Raw genomic sequence first — 19,230 nt, 5'->3', positions numbered from 1 at the left:
GCTTTGAGGTTTAATCTGTAGTTCTTTCAACTCTCAGATTATTGTTGCTAATTTTTCTTACCGATGATTTTATTGCTTCATCGTTTTCCCCCGTAATCCGCTTTGAGGTTTTCGCTTCTTACAATGAAGCGGGGTAAGAGTTTTGTTTGAAAAATAAATAAATGTTGTAGATTCCCCAACATGCGTCAGTTCTGCTCCTGCTCGTGATGAATCGCATTTGCCACTTTCTCACCCAACCGCACCCATCAACACCAGAACGACTTGTATCAAACCTGTTACTGTGAGGTTGGCCCTGTTGCTTTCTGTCAACTCCATCGAGGGCCGTATGAGGGCACAGAAGTAGGTCCCGCTATCGTTCATCTCCAAGTCCGAGATTTTAATTTCAAAGGTCGTCGCGTTCAGCTTGGTGGGGTTATACTTCCTTTTTCCGAGGTCCAGTAATTTTGGCTGCTTGTCATCACCCAGTTTGTACCAGTTAAGGGAATACTTTTGAATGGTCTCCGACAAGCGACAGGTGAACCTGGCTGTTGCTCCCATCGGTTTATCTAACTGCGATGGACGAAAGGTTGCTGGCGAAAAGAGACCAAAAGCAAAGCTTGGCTCAGTTTAATTGGTAGATCGGCCCAATAAAGCTTTCAAGGCAGCCTCCCCCAATACGGGGCTTGCAGCAGCTAGTTGGGCCCCATCTGCCATCAGCCTCTGGGCCAATGAACAAATGGCAAATATTCCCTGACCCTCCAAGTGTCCCTGTTTTCAAGGGACAATCCCAGATTTACAGAAGCCGTCCTGGTTTCTGATTTGGTCCTAGAATGTCCCGTTATTCCATGGAAAGTCCCTATTTTCATTAGATAAATTTTTGGAGGGCATGGAGTTATGCGGACCCCCTCCCCAAAGGAAATAAGGAACTATACAACCTTTAGAAGACATCTGAAGGCAGCCCTCTATAGGGAAGGGTTTTTTTAATGTGTTTTATTAAGTTTTTATATATGTTGGAGCATGAACTGGCAAGCCACTCCAGTATCCCTGCCAAGAAAACTCCATGGACAAAGACAATAGGCATATAAAAGTTATGACGCTGGAAGATGAGCCCCTCAGGTCGGAAGGCGTCCAACATGCTACTGAGGAAGAGCGGAGGACAAGTACAAGTAGATTCAGAGCTGATGAAGCGGCTGGGCCAAAGCCGAAAGGTCGCTCAGTTGCGGATATGCCTGGAAGCGAAAGGAAAGTCCGATGCTGTAAAGAAAAATATTGCATAGGAACCTGGAATGTAAGAACCATGGGTGGAGGTAAGCTGGATGTGGTCAAAAATGAGATGACAAGAATAAATATCGACATCCTGGGCATCAGTGAACTAAAATGATCGGGAATGGGCGAATTCAGTTCGGATGACCATCATATCTACTACTGTGGGCAAGAATCCTGTAAAAGAAATGGAGTGGCCCTCATACTCAACAAAAGAGTGGCAAAAGCTGTACTGGGATGCAATCTCATAATTGATAGAATGATCTCGATACGAATCCAAGGCAGCCCTTTAAACATCACAGTATTCCAAGTTTATGCATGAACTTCCGCTGCTGAAGAAACTGAAATTGACCAGTTCTATGAAGACTTACAACACCTTCTAGAAATGACACCAAAGAAGGATGTTCTTATCATTATAGGGGATTGGAATGCTAAAGTAGGGAGTCAAGAGATAAAAAGAACAACTGGCAAGTTTGGCCTTGGAGTTCAAAACTAAGCAGGGCAAAGGCTAATAAAGTTCTGTCAAGAGAACAAGCTGGTCATCACAAACACTCTTTTCCAACAACACAAGAGACGACTCTACACATGGACATCACCAGTTGGGCAGCATCGAAATAAGATTGATTATATTCTCTGCAGCCAAAGATGGAGAAGCTCTATACAGGCAACAAAGACAAGATCTGAGCTAACTGTGGCTCAGATCATCAGCTTCTTATAGCAAAAATTCAGCTTAAACTGAAGAAAGTAGGAAAAACCACTGGGCCAGTAAGACACAATCTAAATCAAATTCCACACAGTGGAAGTGAGGAACAGGTTTAAGGATTTAGATTTGGTGGACAGAGTGCCTGAATAACTATGGATGGAGGCTCGTAACATTATACAGGAGGCAGCAACGAAAACCATCCCAAGAAAAAGGAAATGCAAGAAAGCAAAATGGCTGTCCAACGAGGCCTTACAAATAGCGGGAAAGAGAAGGCAAGCAAAATGTGAGGGAGATAGTGAAAGATACAGGAAATTGAATGCAGATTTCCAAAAAGTAGCTAGGAGAGACAAGAGGGTTATGCTTAAAATTCTACAATGCAGGCTTAAGCTGTATGTGGACCGAGAACTCCCAGAAGTGCAACCTGGATTTCGAAGGGGCAGAGGAACCAGAGACCACATTGTAAACATGCGCTGGATTATGGAGAAAGTTAGAGAGTTCCAGAAAAACCATCTACTTCTGCTTCGTTGACTATGCAAAAGCATTTGACTCTGTCGACCACAGCAAACTATGGCAAGTTCTTAAAAAAATGGGAGTGCCTGATCACCTCATCTGTCTCCTGAGAAATCTCTATGTGGGACAAGAAGTTACAGTTAGAACTGGATGTAGAACAACTGATTGGTTCAAAATTGGGAGAGGAGTACAACAAGGTTGTATATTGTCTCCCTGCTTATTTAACTTATATGCAGAATTCATCATGCGAAAGGCTGGACTGGATGAATCCCAAACCAGAATTAAGATTGCCAGAAAAAATATCAGCAACCTCAGATATGCTGATGACACAACCTTGATGGCAGAAAGTGAGGAGGAATTAAAGAACCTTTTAATGAGGGTGAAAGAGGAGAGCGCAAAATATGGTCTGAAGCTCAACATCAAAAAAACTAAGATGATGGCCACTGGTCCCATCACCTCCTGGCAAAATAGAAGGGGAAGAAATGGAGGCAGTGAGAGATTTTACTTTCTTGGGTTCCATGATCACTGCAGATGGTGACAGCAGTCACAAAATTACCGTAAAAGACGCCTGCTTCTTGGGAGAAATGCAATGACAAACCTAGACAGCATCTTAAAAAGCAGAGACATCACCTTGCTGACAAAGGTCCGTATAGTTAAAGCTATTGTTTTCCCGGTAGTGATGTATGGAAGCGAGAGCTGGACCATAAAGAAGGCTGATCGCCGAAGAATTGATACTTTTGAATTATGGTGCTGGAGGAGACTCTTGAGAGTCCCATGGACTGCAAGAAAATCAAATCTCTTCATTCTTATGGAAATCAGCCCTGAGTGCTCACTGGAAGGACAGATCGTGAAGCTGAGGCTCCAATACTCTGGCCACCTCATGAGAAGAGAAGACTCCCTGGAAAAGACCCTGATGTTGGGAAAGATTGAGGGCACTAGGAGAAGGGGACGACAGAGGACGAGATGGTTGGCCAGTGTTCTCGAAGCTACGAACATGAGTTTGACCAAACTGTGGGAGGGAGTGGAAGACAGGAGTGTCTGGCATGCTATGGTCCATGGGGTCACAAAGAGTCGGACACGACTAAACGACTATACAACAACAACGTATGTTGGAAGCCACCCAGAGCGGCTGGGGCAACCCAGTCAGATGGGCGGGGTATAAATTATAAAATTATCAGAAGATTGGAAAACGTTTATTGAATATATGGAAAATAATTGTGTACAGCTGAAAACGCTGGCAGCATTAATATAAACTCAATAATGTAAATAAGTTTTGATGGATGTAATAACGCAAAACTGATTGGTATAGTTTTGGTAAAATAGGCAGGGATATAAGATATGTAAGATGAACCACGGAAAGAGAAGAAGGGAAGTCGCTGGTATCTTAAGTATGTAAATGTTTATCTAAAATTTTAAAACAGAAAAATCATATTAAAATATTGTTGTTGTTGTTATGAAATAGAACGTCCCTATTTTCATCAGAGGGTATTTATTTCCACTTTGGCAACAATTAATATTATAGACGTTTATGCAATTATTCAAGAATAGAGGAAAGGTTTCCCCACCTCTCTCATAACAACGGAACTCGTGGGCTTCCCATGAAGGTGGAGGCTGGGAGATTCAGGACAGGTAAAAGGAAGTCCTTCTTCCCACAGCGCAGAGTTAAACTGCGGAACTCACTGCCTAGTTTCCATGCCGCACTGAGACTGAGAGTTAAGTTTTTTTACATTAGTTCCCTCTGTAACAACGGCCCTGTTAAGTTGGACACCCCCCCCCCCTTCATATCGGCACACAGAGAGTCTTTAGAGCTCAAGGATAAGTCTTCGGGCACACAGCAAATATATTTCCTAGGTAGAACTTGTAATCAAGCATTACAAATAAAGAACGTAAATGAGGATAACACAGCATAAAACCTTACAAAATATTTGCATTGGAAATTTAAAATATTGTTTATAGAAGCGGAGCTAAGAAACCCTGATTAAATTTGGATACTCCAGTTCTGAGCTCCACACTTTAAGAAGGATATTTACAAGCTGGAAGATTGTAGAGGAGGGGACTAAGATGGTAAAGGGTCCTGGTTGGCCATCTGGAGGTTGACCACCTGCATTTTGTGGCTGTTAAATTATGCTGAGAGTAGTGGCAGCAGGAGCATCATGGAGCAAGGAGTTCCGCAGGATGATTTTGCACTGTGGCGAACCACCCCCTACCTTGAGTACATGAATTTTCTACTATTCTTTTTCCTCTGTTAATTGAGCACATAATAACGACCTTTTTGGTTCAGATCAGAGGCCCATGCGGTCTGACATCTGCCTTCCTTGGTGAACAACCAGACCCCCCTGGGAAGCCCTACAGTTTCTCCCCAAACAACCGGCATCCAGAGCATAGACTTCGAAGCCATCATGAGTTATCCATAGACCTGCCTCAGTCTCCCCTGAGAATTCGCCTCCTGCCCATTCCTTGGGAGTTAAAGCAACAGAAGCCTCATTCGGATGAGCACACCGGTTACATACCAGACTGCTGGGTGAGAAGAGCAGACCGGCAGAAAAGTAGCAATAAGATCATTCCAGCCAACTCCATCTGATGAAGGCTCTCCATTGTCTCCTCCCAAAGGCTGGTTGGGGCTGCTTAGAAATCACACCCCGGTCCCAGGATTCAAGCTGCTCTGAGGCAAGAGCATCAGCGGGCCGCTTCCCGGCCCACCATCCCTGCAGAGTTGGCCCTCGTTGTGCCACCGTTGTTCCGGCAGCCACCTGACGGCGCCAGGAGCAGAACTGAACTGTCCCCATCGCTGCCTGCCGCAGAACCCCAGAGCTCCCCCTCCCACCCTTTTTTTCCCTCCCTCCCTCCTACCATGGCAGGTTTCACATGCTCGGCGAGGTTTAAAGGAAACGTCAGCGCGCCAAGCACAAAAGGATTTGATGCACGAGACCACAACAAAAAGGCAGCAGAGTGGGGTGAGAGAAAAGACATCCTCCCGCACATTTCGAACCCCACGCAATTTTTTGTTTGTTTGCAAACTGCTGCATTGCCAGAAAGTGACGCCACGAGAGAGGAAGCAGCCTCTCACTGGGACTCAAGAGTCAGATAGGAAAGCAGTAACAAGAAGACACATTTTCCCTCTTGCCATTCCTTCGTCACCAAAAGCTACCAAGCTGTTGGGCTGCAGGAGGCAAGATGGAAGTAGATAATTTGTAAACGATGTACAGGATGGCAGGCCCAAACGTGTCCACTTCTCCAGGGCCTCCCTTCTGGAATGGACTAATTCAAATTAACAAATTCACTGAGGTAGTTCACAAATCTCTGAATTACACCTATTATTTCCAGGCACAACTGGGCGCTTTCCTCTGCCCCAGCTGCAACAAAACATGTCTCTCCCGTATCAGCCTCTACAGCCACATCAGGCGCTGCAAGCTTCCAACAGTTTGACGTCAGCCCCAAAGGCGCCCTCTTCCACTGTCTCCTGAGACAGATGCATGCCAACAAACCATGCCAAACATTTCCGGGAGATCTGAACATGCATTAAGCTCCTTCTGCAGTGAAAGTTTGGGTGGTTTTTTAAAAATTCAATTCCCTTTTAATTTCAATCCAATGGTTTTTCTATATAGGGCTATTGTTGCACCTAACGTATGTGATTGATTGTGGCCATTGTGCATTTGTTTCTCATGTGGGAAGGGGTGTTAACGTTCCGCTGTTGTGTTTTACTTATTTTCATGTTTTTATCCTGTTTTCTACTCTGTGAACCGCCTGACGTCTCATGATGAAGGAAAGTATATAATAAATAAAATTACCTTTCAGGGAAGTGAATAGCTGTTTTTATAGGCTAGGGTAAAGGGCACTGTGGATAAATTAATGCACCAAGGGATAGGTGGGCCAGAAAGGTTTGGGAACGGCTGGCTTGTATCAACAGCTATGATCCATGATGACAGCTGAATGGGAACCCCCCCCCCCAAAATACAGTTTACCACATAACACACCCACTCCGAACATTCTGCTGATAAAAATCCTCCCTCCCTCCTCCACCTCAAAGCCCCATGCTTGCCAGGTTTGGGAATGCTACAGTGTTTTTTTAAAAATGATGGGGGTGTTTTTCCCCTCCAGCACGCAGTGTGCACCCCCCCTTCATTCTCTCACACGCAGCGTCTCATCAAAGCACCACATAACGCATGACACCACACAACAGGCATCCCCAAACTGCGGCCCTCCAGATGTTTTGGCCTACAACTCCCATGATCCCTAGCTAATAGGAGCAGTGGTCAGGGAAGATGGGAATTGTAGTCCAAAACATCAGGAGGGCCAAAGTTTGGGGATGCCTGCCACACAATTTCAAACGTTGTTCTGTTCAGGAAGGAAATGGCTACCAGGGGGGGGGGAGCTTGTGACACGAGTGAGGGCAGCCATAACCCCGAAAGCGTGAGCTCACGTACTCAGCAGCCCCTCTGCCTGAGTGATAATCTACCTGAGTGCCAGGCAGGTAGCCATTCCAGAAGCAGTAGCAAACCTAGATCAAGACAGAAGGGTGTGATTAACTTGGCTGGGAAACAGAGACATGTAAATGTCTCTTTTGCATCACTTGATGGGTGTATAGTGGAGGTCAAGGGAAGGATGGGGGCAAGCCCTGATGCTCAAGGTTTCTGTCGCCAGGCCCTCCCAATTTGTGATGTATGCATGATGTAATTTTAGGGGTGTTGTGGGTATCTTTGTAAAACTGATAAATGTGGGAGCCATCCTTTGTTCTGGGCTCCTTGCTGCTTCTCCCATGTGGTGGGGTGCAACTCGTTGCAACAGTCTCTGGAATAAAGACCAGGCCTACAGGCTGCTGTTTTGCTCCTATTTCCTTGGCTGCTGCCTTTGGTAATCCAAGTGAGCCCAGGAATTTCCCTATAACAGTAAGAAGGCAGGACTCCAGCTCTCATGCCCAGGGCTGGATTTTGGTTTGATGAGGCCCTAAGCTACCGAAGGTAGTCTTTCTACGTCCAGCTGTCTTTTGTCAACACCAAATGGTCACTGTTTTTGTGTGTTGAATATATGCTATATGGTAATTGATGGACCTCATAGTTATCTCAAGCCATTTGCACATATGTATATTATCAAAGTAACTGTTGGACTGAAATACAATTAAGAAGAAGTATATTAATAGTGATGTATGGAAGTGAGAGCTGGACCATAAAGAAGGCTGATCGCCGAAGAATTGATGCTTTTGAATTATGGTGCTGGAGGAGACCCTTGAGAGTCCCATGGACTGCAAGAAGATCAAACCTATCCATTCTGAAGGAAATCAGCCCTGAGTGCTCACTGGAAGGACAGATTGTGAAGCTGAGGCTCCAATACTTTGGCCACCTCATGAGAAGAGAAGACTCCCTGGAAAAGACCCTAATGTTGGGAAAGATTGAGGGCACAAGGAGAAGGGGACGACAGAGGACGAGATGGTTGGACAGTGTTCTCGAAGCTACGAACATGAGTTTGACCAAACTGCGGGAGGCAGTATAAGACAGGAGTGCCTGGCGTGCTCTGGTCCATGGGGTCACGAAGAGTCGGACATGACTAAACGACTAAACAACATCAACAACAATATTAATAGTGAAATACAATTAAGAAGTATATAACAGTCCATGCAGAATGTAGGCACCCTATATATAGAAACAGGGCCATCTTAAGCGTAACTGGCGCCCTGGCACCGTGGTGCGAAGAGCCCTCTGGCGCCCCCCCACCCCGTTTCCCAGCGCAGCTGTTTGGCGGGCGCCGCACGGCTGCCACGGGCACAGCAGCACAGCGCCCCCCCCGGCGGCCCGGCGGCCTGGCGCATTGCGCCACCCAGCCTTGCCTTAGAGCCGGCCCTGTATAGAAAGGAGCACACCAGTGATATTTGAGGGAGCAGGCGGGGTCCATGACTTACATCAGAAGAGCCTACACAACACAAAACACTGTTGCTGGATGTAGGTTGTATTTTATTTGGTTTTTATCTTATATTTTCGAAATGTACACCCAGTATTTTTTTCCTTTACTGGGGGGGGGGCAAGAGAGTGGAGCCCTAAGCTAGAGCTTGTTTAGCTTATACATAAATCCTGTGTCATAGACTCCTTCCCAATGCAGCCTTCCACTGCAGGAGCTGCTTCCGTGGCCCCTGTCCACAGGCTGCACAAAATTGGGGCGCCCCGGGACGGAGGCAGAGAAAGTGTGGCTGTCCCGCTTAAAATGGGGCACCTGGAAGGTATGTGACCGGATGCTCTGGCTTTCGCAGGCCAAGGCCCCCGCTCCGGCACCCTGTCTCCCTTTCTCTTTTCCAAACAAAATCTGTTCGTTCAGCAAGAAAAAGCTAACGGCGCATTTGACAGGAAATGATTCATAGCCTTCACCCTACGCATCTAATGATTTCTCAGAAATTAGGAGAATTTGCATAATGCTCCGGTACTAATGGCATCAAGAGATGTTTACACTCTCGCATCAGAACTGCTGACACTTTTGTTTGGCTTAAAACCGCCCCGTCAAAAAAAAAAAAAAAGGAAAAGGAAAAAACGGTGGGGTGGGGAGAACATTTTCAGAAAGCATCTGCAAATTCATCCACAACTTCAAAATAAATTTAAAAAATCCATGCACACGAAAGCTGATATCCAGAAAAAACTTAGTTGGTCTCCAAGGTGATCCTGGACTTTTTATTTTTTATTTTTTTATTTATTTCGACTGCATCAGACCAACATGGCTACCTATCTGAATCCACATCTTCAGTTATCCTTGCTGCAATTAAGAACAGCAAACATTCAAGGTGTATAAGGAGAGGTTTGCCGGGTGCCATCATTATATATCTTTAGGTGCCAGGCATAGAGCTTTCCTCTATAAGCATGTCTTTGGCCTTTAACTAACTGTGGCCTTTTAGAAGTGGGCGAGATGTTTTTTGGTGTATTTCGTCTTCCTCTTGGTTTTAACAGCAAGACTGGGAAATGTCTGTCTGCTTGGCTGTGAGTCACTTTGGGTTGCCCTGGGCTAGACAAAGCAATGATCAAATTTAATAAATAAAAAAAACAAGAAGAACCTGCTGGTCCAGTCCAAAGCCCTAGCCTAGTGGGAACGTGCAATCAGAATCCAAGTCCAAGAGCCCTCTCTCCTCCTGCTGTTTCCAGCAGCTGGTATTCAGAAGCATTGCTCCACAGTGGGAGACAGAGCAGAGACATCATATCCAATAGTCTGAATGCAGTGGGGCCAACTTGAATAAATTATTATTATTATTATTATTATTATTATTATTATTATTATTACTACTACTACTACTACTACTACTACTAGTTGTTCCCGGCCACACGTTGCTGTGGCTCAGAAAGAGAAAGCAATCATTCCCCCAGAAAAGCATGTGTGTTCTGTTAAATCCCCCCACCCCGCCCCGACCCATTCATCCTCCCCAAAGGCATGGCCCTCCTCCACTCAGTGCCCCCGTTCCTCTCCCCAGCCCCGTTCCTCACCCCAGACGTCACGACACCTCTCTCTCTGGTCCCCTCACTGTGTGACATCATCTTCCTCCCGTGTGATGGCACCCGACACCCCGACCCCTCTCTCTCTTCCATCCGCACACCCCATGTGCATCTTGGGAAGGGCCTGCCCTGTTCCCCTGGCTGGGCAATGCCATGTTGTTGTGATGTCACAGTCTGTAGCCAATGGTAGCAGCCGAGGCATCCTCAGCTGTGCTGCTTTGACATCCAGCAGATGGTGATGTTTTTCTGAAAAAGAAAGGTTTTACCTGTCACAGGTGAGGCATCTATATAATCTAGGTATATAAAAACACTTTTGTACGGCGTGGCAACGTTGTGTCAAATTTTCAAAGCAATAGGTTAAGCACTTTCGGAGATTATCTATTTTGAACAAGGTTATCTTTACATTTTTATTTATATAGATGATTATTATTATTATTATTAATAAGGGCCCCTGACCATCAGGTCCAGTCGTGTCCGACTCTGAGGTTGCGGCGCTCATCTCGCTCTATAGGCCGAGGGAGCTGGCGTTTGTCTGCAGACAGCTTCCGGATCATGTGGCCAGCATGACAAAGCTGCTGGCGAACCAGAGCAGCGCATGGAAACGCTGTTTACCTTCCCGCCGGAGCGGTCCCTATTTATCTACTTGCATTTTGATGTGCTTTCGAACTGCTAGGTGGGCAGGAGCTGGGACCGAGCAATGGGAGCTCACCCTGTCGCGGGGATTCGAACCGCCGACCTTCTGATCAGCAAGCCCTAGACTCTGTGGTTTAACCCACAGCGCCACCTGGGTCCCATTATTATTTATATACCACCCTATACCCGGGGGTCTCAGGGTGGTTCACAGAATAAAATCAAAATAACAACAACCCAATAGCCCCCCCATGAGAAAACCCACATTTTAAAAGGGAACAGGGTGTCCATCAGATCAATCAAAGGCCTGGTTAAAAAGGAACGCCAGGCAAACTTCCCTGAGGAGAGCATTCCACAGACGGCGAGCCACTGCAGAAAAGGCCCTGTTCTTGTGTTGTCACCCTCCGGACTGCTTGACGAGGGGGGATATGAAGAAGGGCCTCAGAAGATGATCTCAGGGTCCGGGTAGGTTCATGCGGAAAGTGGTGGTCCTTGAGGTATCGCCATCCTGAGCCATTTAAGGCTTTATAGGTCAAAAACGACACTTTGAATTGGGCCCGGAAATTAATCGGTAGCCAGTGCAGTCAGACCTGGATCGGTGGAATATGCTCAAACCGTCTTGCTCCAGTGAGCAACCTGGCTGCTGAATTCTGCACCAGATGAAGTTTCTGAACCGTCTTCCCTACATATAACAAACTGCAGTAATCTAACCTTGAGGTTAGGCTACCTCTGTCCAGATGAGTGCACAGCTGGGCTATTAGCCAAAGCTGATGGAAGGCACTTGGGGCCACTGAGGCCGCCTGAGCCTCGAGCGACAGCAAAGGATACAGGAGGGCCCCCAAGCTATGAACCCGCTCCTTCAGAGGAAACGTAACCCCACCAAGAGCAGGCAATCTCCCACCCAACCGATCTAGGGAACCACTAAGAGTGCCTCAGTCTTATCTGGATTGATTTTGGGGGGGCAGGTGAGCCCCACATAAGCACTCAGTTTGTATGGCAATGTTAAGCAACTTTGGTCAGGGGCCTTGGCCCCCTCAAATATTTTATTTGGGGGGGCAGCAAAGGGACCTCGGCCCCTAGTATTTGGTCCCTATGTCTGAAGGCAGCCCTGTATCAGGAGGTTTTGGCAGTGTGGTGTTCTGTTGTGTTTTTGTATATTCAGTTGGGTGGGGCACAAAAATAAATCACCATCGTTGTCTCCATGAATTTGTGCAATCCTCTTTTAAAAACATCCAAGTGGTAGCCAGCACTGGCTCCTGCGCGAGGGGGTTCCATAGGTTATCTATGCGCTGCATGTAGAACTTCGCCCCTGTGTAGAAGGACTTTCTTTATCCGTCCTGAATCTTCCAACATTCAACTTCATTGGCCAGACGCTTTTAAAAAATCTTAGAATCATAGAGTTGGAAGAGACCACAAGGGCCATCCAGTCCAACCCCCTGCCAAGCAGGAAACACCATCAAAGCATTCTTGACATATGGCTGTCAAGCCTCCGCTTAAAGAACTCCAAAGAAGGAGACTCCACCACACTCCTTGGCAGCAAATTCCAGTGTCGAACAGCTCTTACTGTCAGGAAGTTCTTCCTAATGTTTAGGTGGAATCTTCTTTCTTGAAGTTTGAATCCATTGCTCTGTGTCTGCTTCTCTGGAGCAGCAGAAAGCAATCTTTCTCCCTCCTCCATATGACATCCTTTCATATATTTGAACATGGATAATCTTAATCTTCTACAATATTGGCGTCCATTTGGTTCTTGTGTGTTACTGAGTTTGGAGATATTCTCTATTTCCAGATTCTCAAGTAGATGAAGAAGTCGCTGTCTTAGATGCATTATTTATCATTGTTATTTTAGTTCGCTGACTATTAAATGGGGATAAAATTGAACCCCACATTGAAGGCTCCGTGAGGCTGAAGAACACTCCCCCACGCAACGCCCCCTGGAAACATCCATCCAAGTAGGACCTGAACCCAACAAATCTGTAATGTAGAGATGCCCATCTTCTGTTACTTCAAAACTGCTCGTTTGCTTTATTTATATATCAGGGAGACATTGATCTAACTTGCCCAGGCACAAATGCAAGGGGCTTAGAATAGAATCATAGAATCCTAGAGTTGGAAGAGACCACAAGGGCCATCCAGTCCAACCCCCTGCCAAGCAGGAAACACCATCAAAGCATTCCTGACAGATGGCTGTCAAGCCTCTGCCTAAAGACCTCCAAAGAAGGAGACTCCACCACACTCCTTGGTAGCAAATTCCACTGCTGTTTCCATCTGAGGCTTTGTGAGAACTCAAAAATATCATGAAAGATCTTCTTACTTAGATCACAGCTGATAGCATCTATCTAGTCAGCATGGTGAAAGCTCATCTTTCCTCCCCCCCCCCTGACATTTAAAGTAAAAGGAAAGCAAAAATTATCTGTGAGGGGCTGAGTGTCTACAGAACATCTGTAAACTCGGTTGAGATTTCTGCCCCTGATAAAGGATGCTGTCTACCTGACTCTTTCCATAGAGCATTTAGGAGTGGGTGTGTCATCGCAAGAAGTCGTTTGCCACGCTGCCAGATCACTTATCTTCCTCGAATATTTTCCACCAAGGGCACACATTAGCTCACTAAAGACTCAAATTCAGGCCACAGCCATTTCAGGACTGAACTACAAGATCTCGAGCTGACAGTGTTTCTTATCAGGCTCTGCTCCTGCGGCTCGAATAGCAGCTCCAGCTGCAGACTTGTAACAGACATGGTCTCTGTTCCTTGAAATCATCCACTTGATTTCTGCATCTCAAGCTGCTGTTAAAAAGGCATATGGGCAAGCCATGATGGGATCATTTTTCTAGACATTTGGTTCTTCTAGGGGTGAGCAGACTTCGGACTTACAGGATCTACTTGCAGGTAGGTAGCCGTGTTAGTCTGACGCAGTCGAAATAAAAAAAATTAAAAAATTGTCCAGTAGCGCCTTAGAGACCTTAACAAACTTAGTCGGTCTCTAAGGGATCTACTTGGTATTTTACTAGAAGGCTGAGATCCACCAGGTACAAAATACACACACTTAGAACTTATGAATCCTGTTCCCAGGAATTTCTTTTGAGAGCCACACAGGGAATCCACTTTCATTTACATGAGCTTCCGTTGTTTCAGCAGTATAATTTAGGAGAATGGAATCATTTCGTTTTTGCTCTTATTGGGAGTCAAGAAACCTTGCCAATCTAGTGCAAATCACTCAAAGATGGAGATGCAACTTGAGTTTCTGCTCAAAATACCAATTTTGCCCAAAATGTTGATGCTGTGGAAACACCCCCCTGGGGTCCCTTTGGGCGACTATAATGTGCTGTGTGGGTGTGGGGGGGGGTCTTCTTTGAAAACTCTCCAGATGCTGCTGCTGCCCAGGCTGAGCTTTCTCATATTTATTTTTATTAGATATTTATTTATATCCCATAGCATTATTATTAGATATTTATTTATATCCCATAGCATTAAAACAATATCTCTCTCTCTATCTCTCTCTCTCTCTCTCTCTCCACACACACAATCTATTAAAACCATACAAATAATTATGATATAAAACAACATGGCTGACTTCTCGGAATGAAACTTTGGCATCCTCACAGAAAGGATCTGGAAAGGGATTGAAACTAAAATAGCAGGCGGTGAATCATAACGCGATTGCCTGCATTGAAAAGATGACTGCATGTGAGACAATACTAAGTACAGTACAGAGTCACAGAATGGTGGAGTTGAAAGGAAGCCATCTAGTCCAACCCCTCTGCAATGCAGGAATCGCAGCTAAAGCATCCCTGATGGGTGGCCATCCAACCTCTGCTTAAAAACCTCCAAGGAAGGAGAGCCCACCTTCTGAGAGAGTCCGTTCCACTGGCAATCAGCTCTCACTGTCAGAAAGTTCTCCTTAATATGTACAGTAGTTGGAATCACCTTTCCAGTAGTTTGAATCAATTGTTGAAGTTGCCTCGTCTCAAAAAGGATCTCGGAGAGCTGGAAAAGGCGAACAAAAGTTTAGCAAGGAGTACATTTGCACCATCCATTCAGAGTGTGCATCAAAAAGCACAGTTCTTCTCCCAAAGCATCCTGGGAACGGTTGCTTCCCCCCTCACAGTGCTATAATTCCCAGCACCATTAACAAACTATAGTTCCCGTGGTTCTTTGGGTTGTGTTTTAAATGAATGGTGTGGGTGTTTGGCTAAGAGAATTCCGGGTGTTGTCAGGTAGGGACCAAGAACAGGGTGACAATTGTAGTCACATAAGAAAATATGAGACTACAGAGTCCCCCCCCTCCCTGTCTGCAGACTGAGTTTCCCAGTTATCTCTGAAGCTATGACTCTCTCTTGTTCCAGTAATAATAGTAATAATAATAGTAATAATTTATTATTTATACCCTGTCCATCTGGCTGGGCTTCCCCAGCCACTCTGGGCGGCTTCCAACAAAATATTAAAATACAGAAATCCATCAAACACTAAAAGCTTCGCTAAACAACAGCAAAAACAACAGAGGGTCTTGTGGGACCCTAAAGACTAATAAATGTATCAGGACATAAGCTTTTATGGACTTCATCAGAGGCATGAAATGAAATTTTAGACAGCAGGTGCGTAGAGAAGAATTTTACAAGATGAGAGATGAACTAACGTGAGATGGAAAAATTAAATCATTGATAAGCAAAGCTTAAACTGTAGCAGATTGGAATTTACCCAGCATTGGTCACATGACTGCTAAGATAGCAAAGATGGCATTGGTAAGCTAATGAACATGTGCCATGCGATAAACATCATTTATATCTGTTTAACTGATGGCATTGAACTTCTAGTTCCAGGTACATCAACAGCTGATCGCCGAAGAATTGATGCTTTTGAATTATGGTGCTGGAGGAGACCCTTGAGAGTCCCATGGACTGCAAGAAGATCAAACCTATCCATTCTGAAGGAAATCAGCCCTGAATGCTCACTGGAAGGACAGATCGTGAAGCTGAGGCTGCAATACTTTGGCCACCTCGAGAAGAGAAGACTCCCTGGAAAAGACCCTGATGTTGGGAAAGATGGAGGGCACTAGGAGAAGGGGACGACAGAGGACGAGATGGTTGGACAGTGTCCTCGAAGCTACGAACATGAGTTTGACCAAACTGCGGGAGGCAGTGGAAGACAGGAGTGCCTGGCGTGCTATGGTCCATGGGGTCACGAAGAGTCGGACATGACTAAACAACTAAACAACAACACATCAACAGCAGCTGCCGACAGGAGACATCCTGCAGCTAAATTGCATACACACCATACATTTAAAACTCATGTTCACCGCCCTGCCCCGAGTAAAGAGTCCTTGGAACTGTTGTTTGCCCCCTCATGGTGCTACAATTCCCAGCATGCTGAACAAACTACAGTTCCCAGGATTCTTTGCAGAAAGCCATGCACTTTTGGTGTATGCTGCAGATGTGTTGCAGAGTGATCCAGGAGATAAAATTGCTACGTTTAAGTTTTTTCCTCTGGCATTGGCGCAACAAGTTATGGGTGCAGACTGTGTTTTGCTGTGCTGATGGGTTCCAGAAGCTGAGCAGAGTGCTGGAGATCAGCTGTGAGATGCTGGAGTGTTTGCTATGAATGAGTGGAGGAGTAGCTGTGCCGAAATGCCAGAGGAGGACGAGGAGGACCTGGAGAGTCTCTGTGCCTGGGCAGCGACGTTACAGCAGCCAGCCGTAGTGATTTACGAGCCGGGTAGCTGTGATGGATCAGCCTTGCAGCGGCAAGAGAAGCTGGAAGAGAGTTTTGGGAACACTGCTACATGCTTAAGTTTTTTCCTCCTCTGGTGCCGGCGCGACAAAAATATTCTTTTATCAAAGCAAAGGGTGGCAGAGCATTTGATATCGCTTTACATATCAACCTTACCAGATGGTTGAAATGGGAATCAAAGAGACCATCGCAGGGGGGAAAGGCGTCCACTCTGAATCACGCCGGGTGGGTGCTGAGCACAGGAGACACCAGAGGGCATCCCCTGCCATTTCCTCCCTAGGAGAGAGAAGAGGCCAGCAGCCCCTCCTATTCACCAAGAGGTGGCAGATCCAGCTTTCAGACAGCAACAGGGGATGTATTCATTGGAAGCCGGATTAAATGCTCCTGTGGATCTTGCTGCCCGAGGCGGTCGCCTCACCTTCCCTCATGGGTGGGTCAGTCCCAGCTGTATCCAACACAGGGCTGAACAGATTGATCCATCAATATTTCTCCTTGCACAATGGACCAATTGTCACCCTCCCCTTCCCCCACGCACCTCCTAAAGATGTTCTAGGGGAGAATTCTCCAAACCCTCCAGAGAAGATTTGGGGGTGGTGGGGGAAGCGCAGAGGGGTCAGAGGAGAGGGGGACATCCTCCTTCTGTGAGCTAGCACAAAACTGCAGCTGAATACTAAGTTTTGTGACTGGCTGGGATGTGTCCTTGAGCTCTGATCGTGCCTAACTGAAAGGAAGCAGGTTGGACACCCCAAAACTTTTGCAGGTGCAAACTATGTTGATAGCGAGACCACATCACTGTGAGCCTAAATCATCAAAAAGGCAATATAAAAAGGGTGTCTGGAGGAGCCCCAAGTTTAAATGTAAACAAGTACAGTGACCGTTCTTTACAGAGGAATGTGTTCCAGTAGCACCTTAGAGGCCAACTAAGTTTGTCATTAGTATGAGCTTTTGTGTGCATGCACACTTCTTCACATAGTGTGCATGCACATGAAAGCTCATACCAATGACAAACTACTGGAAGGAATTTTTTTATTTTGTTTCGACTACGTCAGACCAACACGGCTACCTACCTGTGTAACTAGAGGAATGTGTGATAACACAAGCTTTCAAGCTTTTAATATTTTGACTAACATCTATTGTGGGAAGATTGTCTTGATTCAGCTCGAAACATACAGTATCTCCTGAGAAGTTCCCATTCAGAAGCTTCACACTTATTTCCTTTGCTGAATGGCAGCTTTCAGATCAGCAGCAGAATTTCCCAGGAGACGGAAACAGTCAAATGTTGCACTTTCGTATGTCAAATTTCTGTCCATTTATGACATTGCACAGGCTGACCCGCGTGTCCTCTCGAGGCAGCTGACCAGCATCAATGGCAGATGGGGTGGTGTAGTCTGGTGGCAAGAGCCTTGGAATTGGACCAGACATGCAGGTTCAAATCCCTTCTGAAACATGAAGCTCACTGGCCAGTTACTGTCTCTGTCAGGCTAAGGTTGTCAGGATAAAATGGAACTGCGTGCACTGCCTTCAGCTCCTTGGAGAAAGAGTGGTATATAAATGTAAAAAATAAATTATCACATTGGTGAATGAAGCCCTGTTGATGGTGTTGATGGTGTGTTGCCTGAGCAGAGGGTGGGACAGATGCTGTTATCAGTTTTTAGAATATCTTATACAAGTATACCACTTAAGACCATAGTTTCTAAGTGGTGAAGGTATGTTTCAGGATTGGATTATCCAGATGTGTGTCTCTATTGGTTCATAGCTGCCAAGTTTTCCCTTTTCTCGCGAGGAAGCCTATTCAGCATAAGGGAAAATCCCTTTAAAAAAGGGATAACTTGATAGCTATGTATTGGTTGCCCTGTTGCTGGTGACGATTATGAAGGACCACCTTTAGTGACTACAAGGCCTTTACGGTTCCCTATTTTTGGCGTCAGAGGTCAGCCTCCATGTCTCACTGACTTCTGGGGGTTTCTTGGTCAAGGAACCCCATAATCTATGACAACCCTTTTCACATGCTTGGGGCGGGATAGCTTTGGGGATCGTCTTCCAAAGCAACTACTCTATTCTGAACTTAAAAATGGAAAGTGTAATGCCGGTGGTCAAGAAGAGAGGCATAAAGGCTGTCTCAAGGCAAATCTTTAAAAATGTAGTATAAACACCGACAACTGGGAAACACTGGCCTGCAAGTGCTCCAGTTGGAGAACAGCCTTTACCAAAGGTGTCATGGGCTTTGAAGACACTCGAACTAAGAACGCAAGGGAGAAATGTGCTAAGAGGAAGGCACGCTTGGCAAATCCACACCATGATCAACTCCCGCCTGGAAATCAATATCCCCACTGTGGAAGGACGTGTGGATCCAGAATTGGCCTCCACAGTCACTTACGGACCCATTGTTAAAACTCTGTTTATGGGAGACAATCTTACTCGGCTACGAGGGATCGCCAAAGAAGCAGCAGCAGCTTTGGGGAAGAAATACCCTCAACTGAGTAGCATCTAGGACGGGTGGACCAAGGTTCTACTCTGATGTAAAGCAGGTTCCTCTGCTCACTATTGTTTTGCCGGTGGTGCGGCACGTAGGATCAGCATTAGAAGTAGGCGGCACTGTTGGGTCACCTGCCATAAGAAGAGCCTGCTGGATCAAACCAAGGGACCGTCCAACATCCTGTTCTCACAGTCGCACGGCTCTGCAGTTTCTTATTTCTATGACGCAAAGGTCAGAGGAGTCGTCCGCCAGAGAGACGCCGAAGTGTCTTGGCGCGGCACTTCTCTGCTCCCATAGAAAACGAGAGCCCTGGTTTCTGCATAGAGGTGGCTAAAAGTATTTCCCTCGCCCACCCTTTCGCCATGGATTTTTAAAAGAAAATCCCACTCCAAGGGCCGCTCTACATGTGTCTTTAGCTCTGTGGTGCAGGAAGCGGAAGTGGCGTGACGTCAAGGTTTACTGTAGAGCTGACCGTATCTCTGCGGCG

The 19,230-nt window shown here is 46.0% G+C and overlaps 1 protein-coding gene across 5 annotated transcripts in view; it reads right to left on the bottom strand.

Annotated features, from left to right (window-relative positions):
• PDCD1 (programmed cell death 1) overlaps positions 1-19,162 on the bottom strand; it is a 29,093-nt gene extending 9,931 nt beyond the window's left edge. Inside the window, exons 1-5 of one of the 5 annotated variants that reach the window (XM_060274269.2) lie at positions 18,875-19,162; positions 17,335-17,795; positions 14,387-14,527; positions 9,907-10,161; positions 273-569 (exon numbers count right to left, since the gene is read on the bottom strand). In XM_060274269.2, coding sequence (XP_060130252.1) covers positions 273-537 — 265 coding nt within the window. In that variant the 5' untranslated portion in view covers positions 538-569; positions 9,907-10,161; positions 14,387-14,527; positions 17,335-17,795; positions 18,875-19,162. Of the gene's footprint in view, positions 1-272; positions 570-4,965; positions 5,575-9,906; positions 10,162-14,386; positions 14,528-17,334; positions 17,796-18,685 lie in introns of those variants that run through there. The other 4 variants (XM_088669328.1, XM_088669327.1, XM_088669329.1 and 1 more) reach the window with 4 other exon arrangements.
• Between the last annotated feature and the right edge of the window lie 68 nt (positions 19,163-19,230).

This window comes from Zootoca vivipara, chromosome 5, assembly GCF_965207765.1.
Source record: "Zootoca vivipara chromosome 5, rZooViv2.hap1.1, whole genome shotgun sequence".
NCBI lineage: Eukaryota > Metazoa > Chordata > Lepidosauria > Squamata > Lacertidae > Zootoca > Zootoca vivipara.
This window is presented reverse-complemented; position numbering and strand designations above follow the sequence as displayed.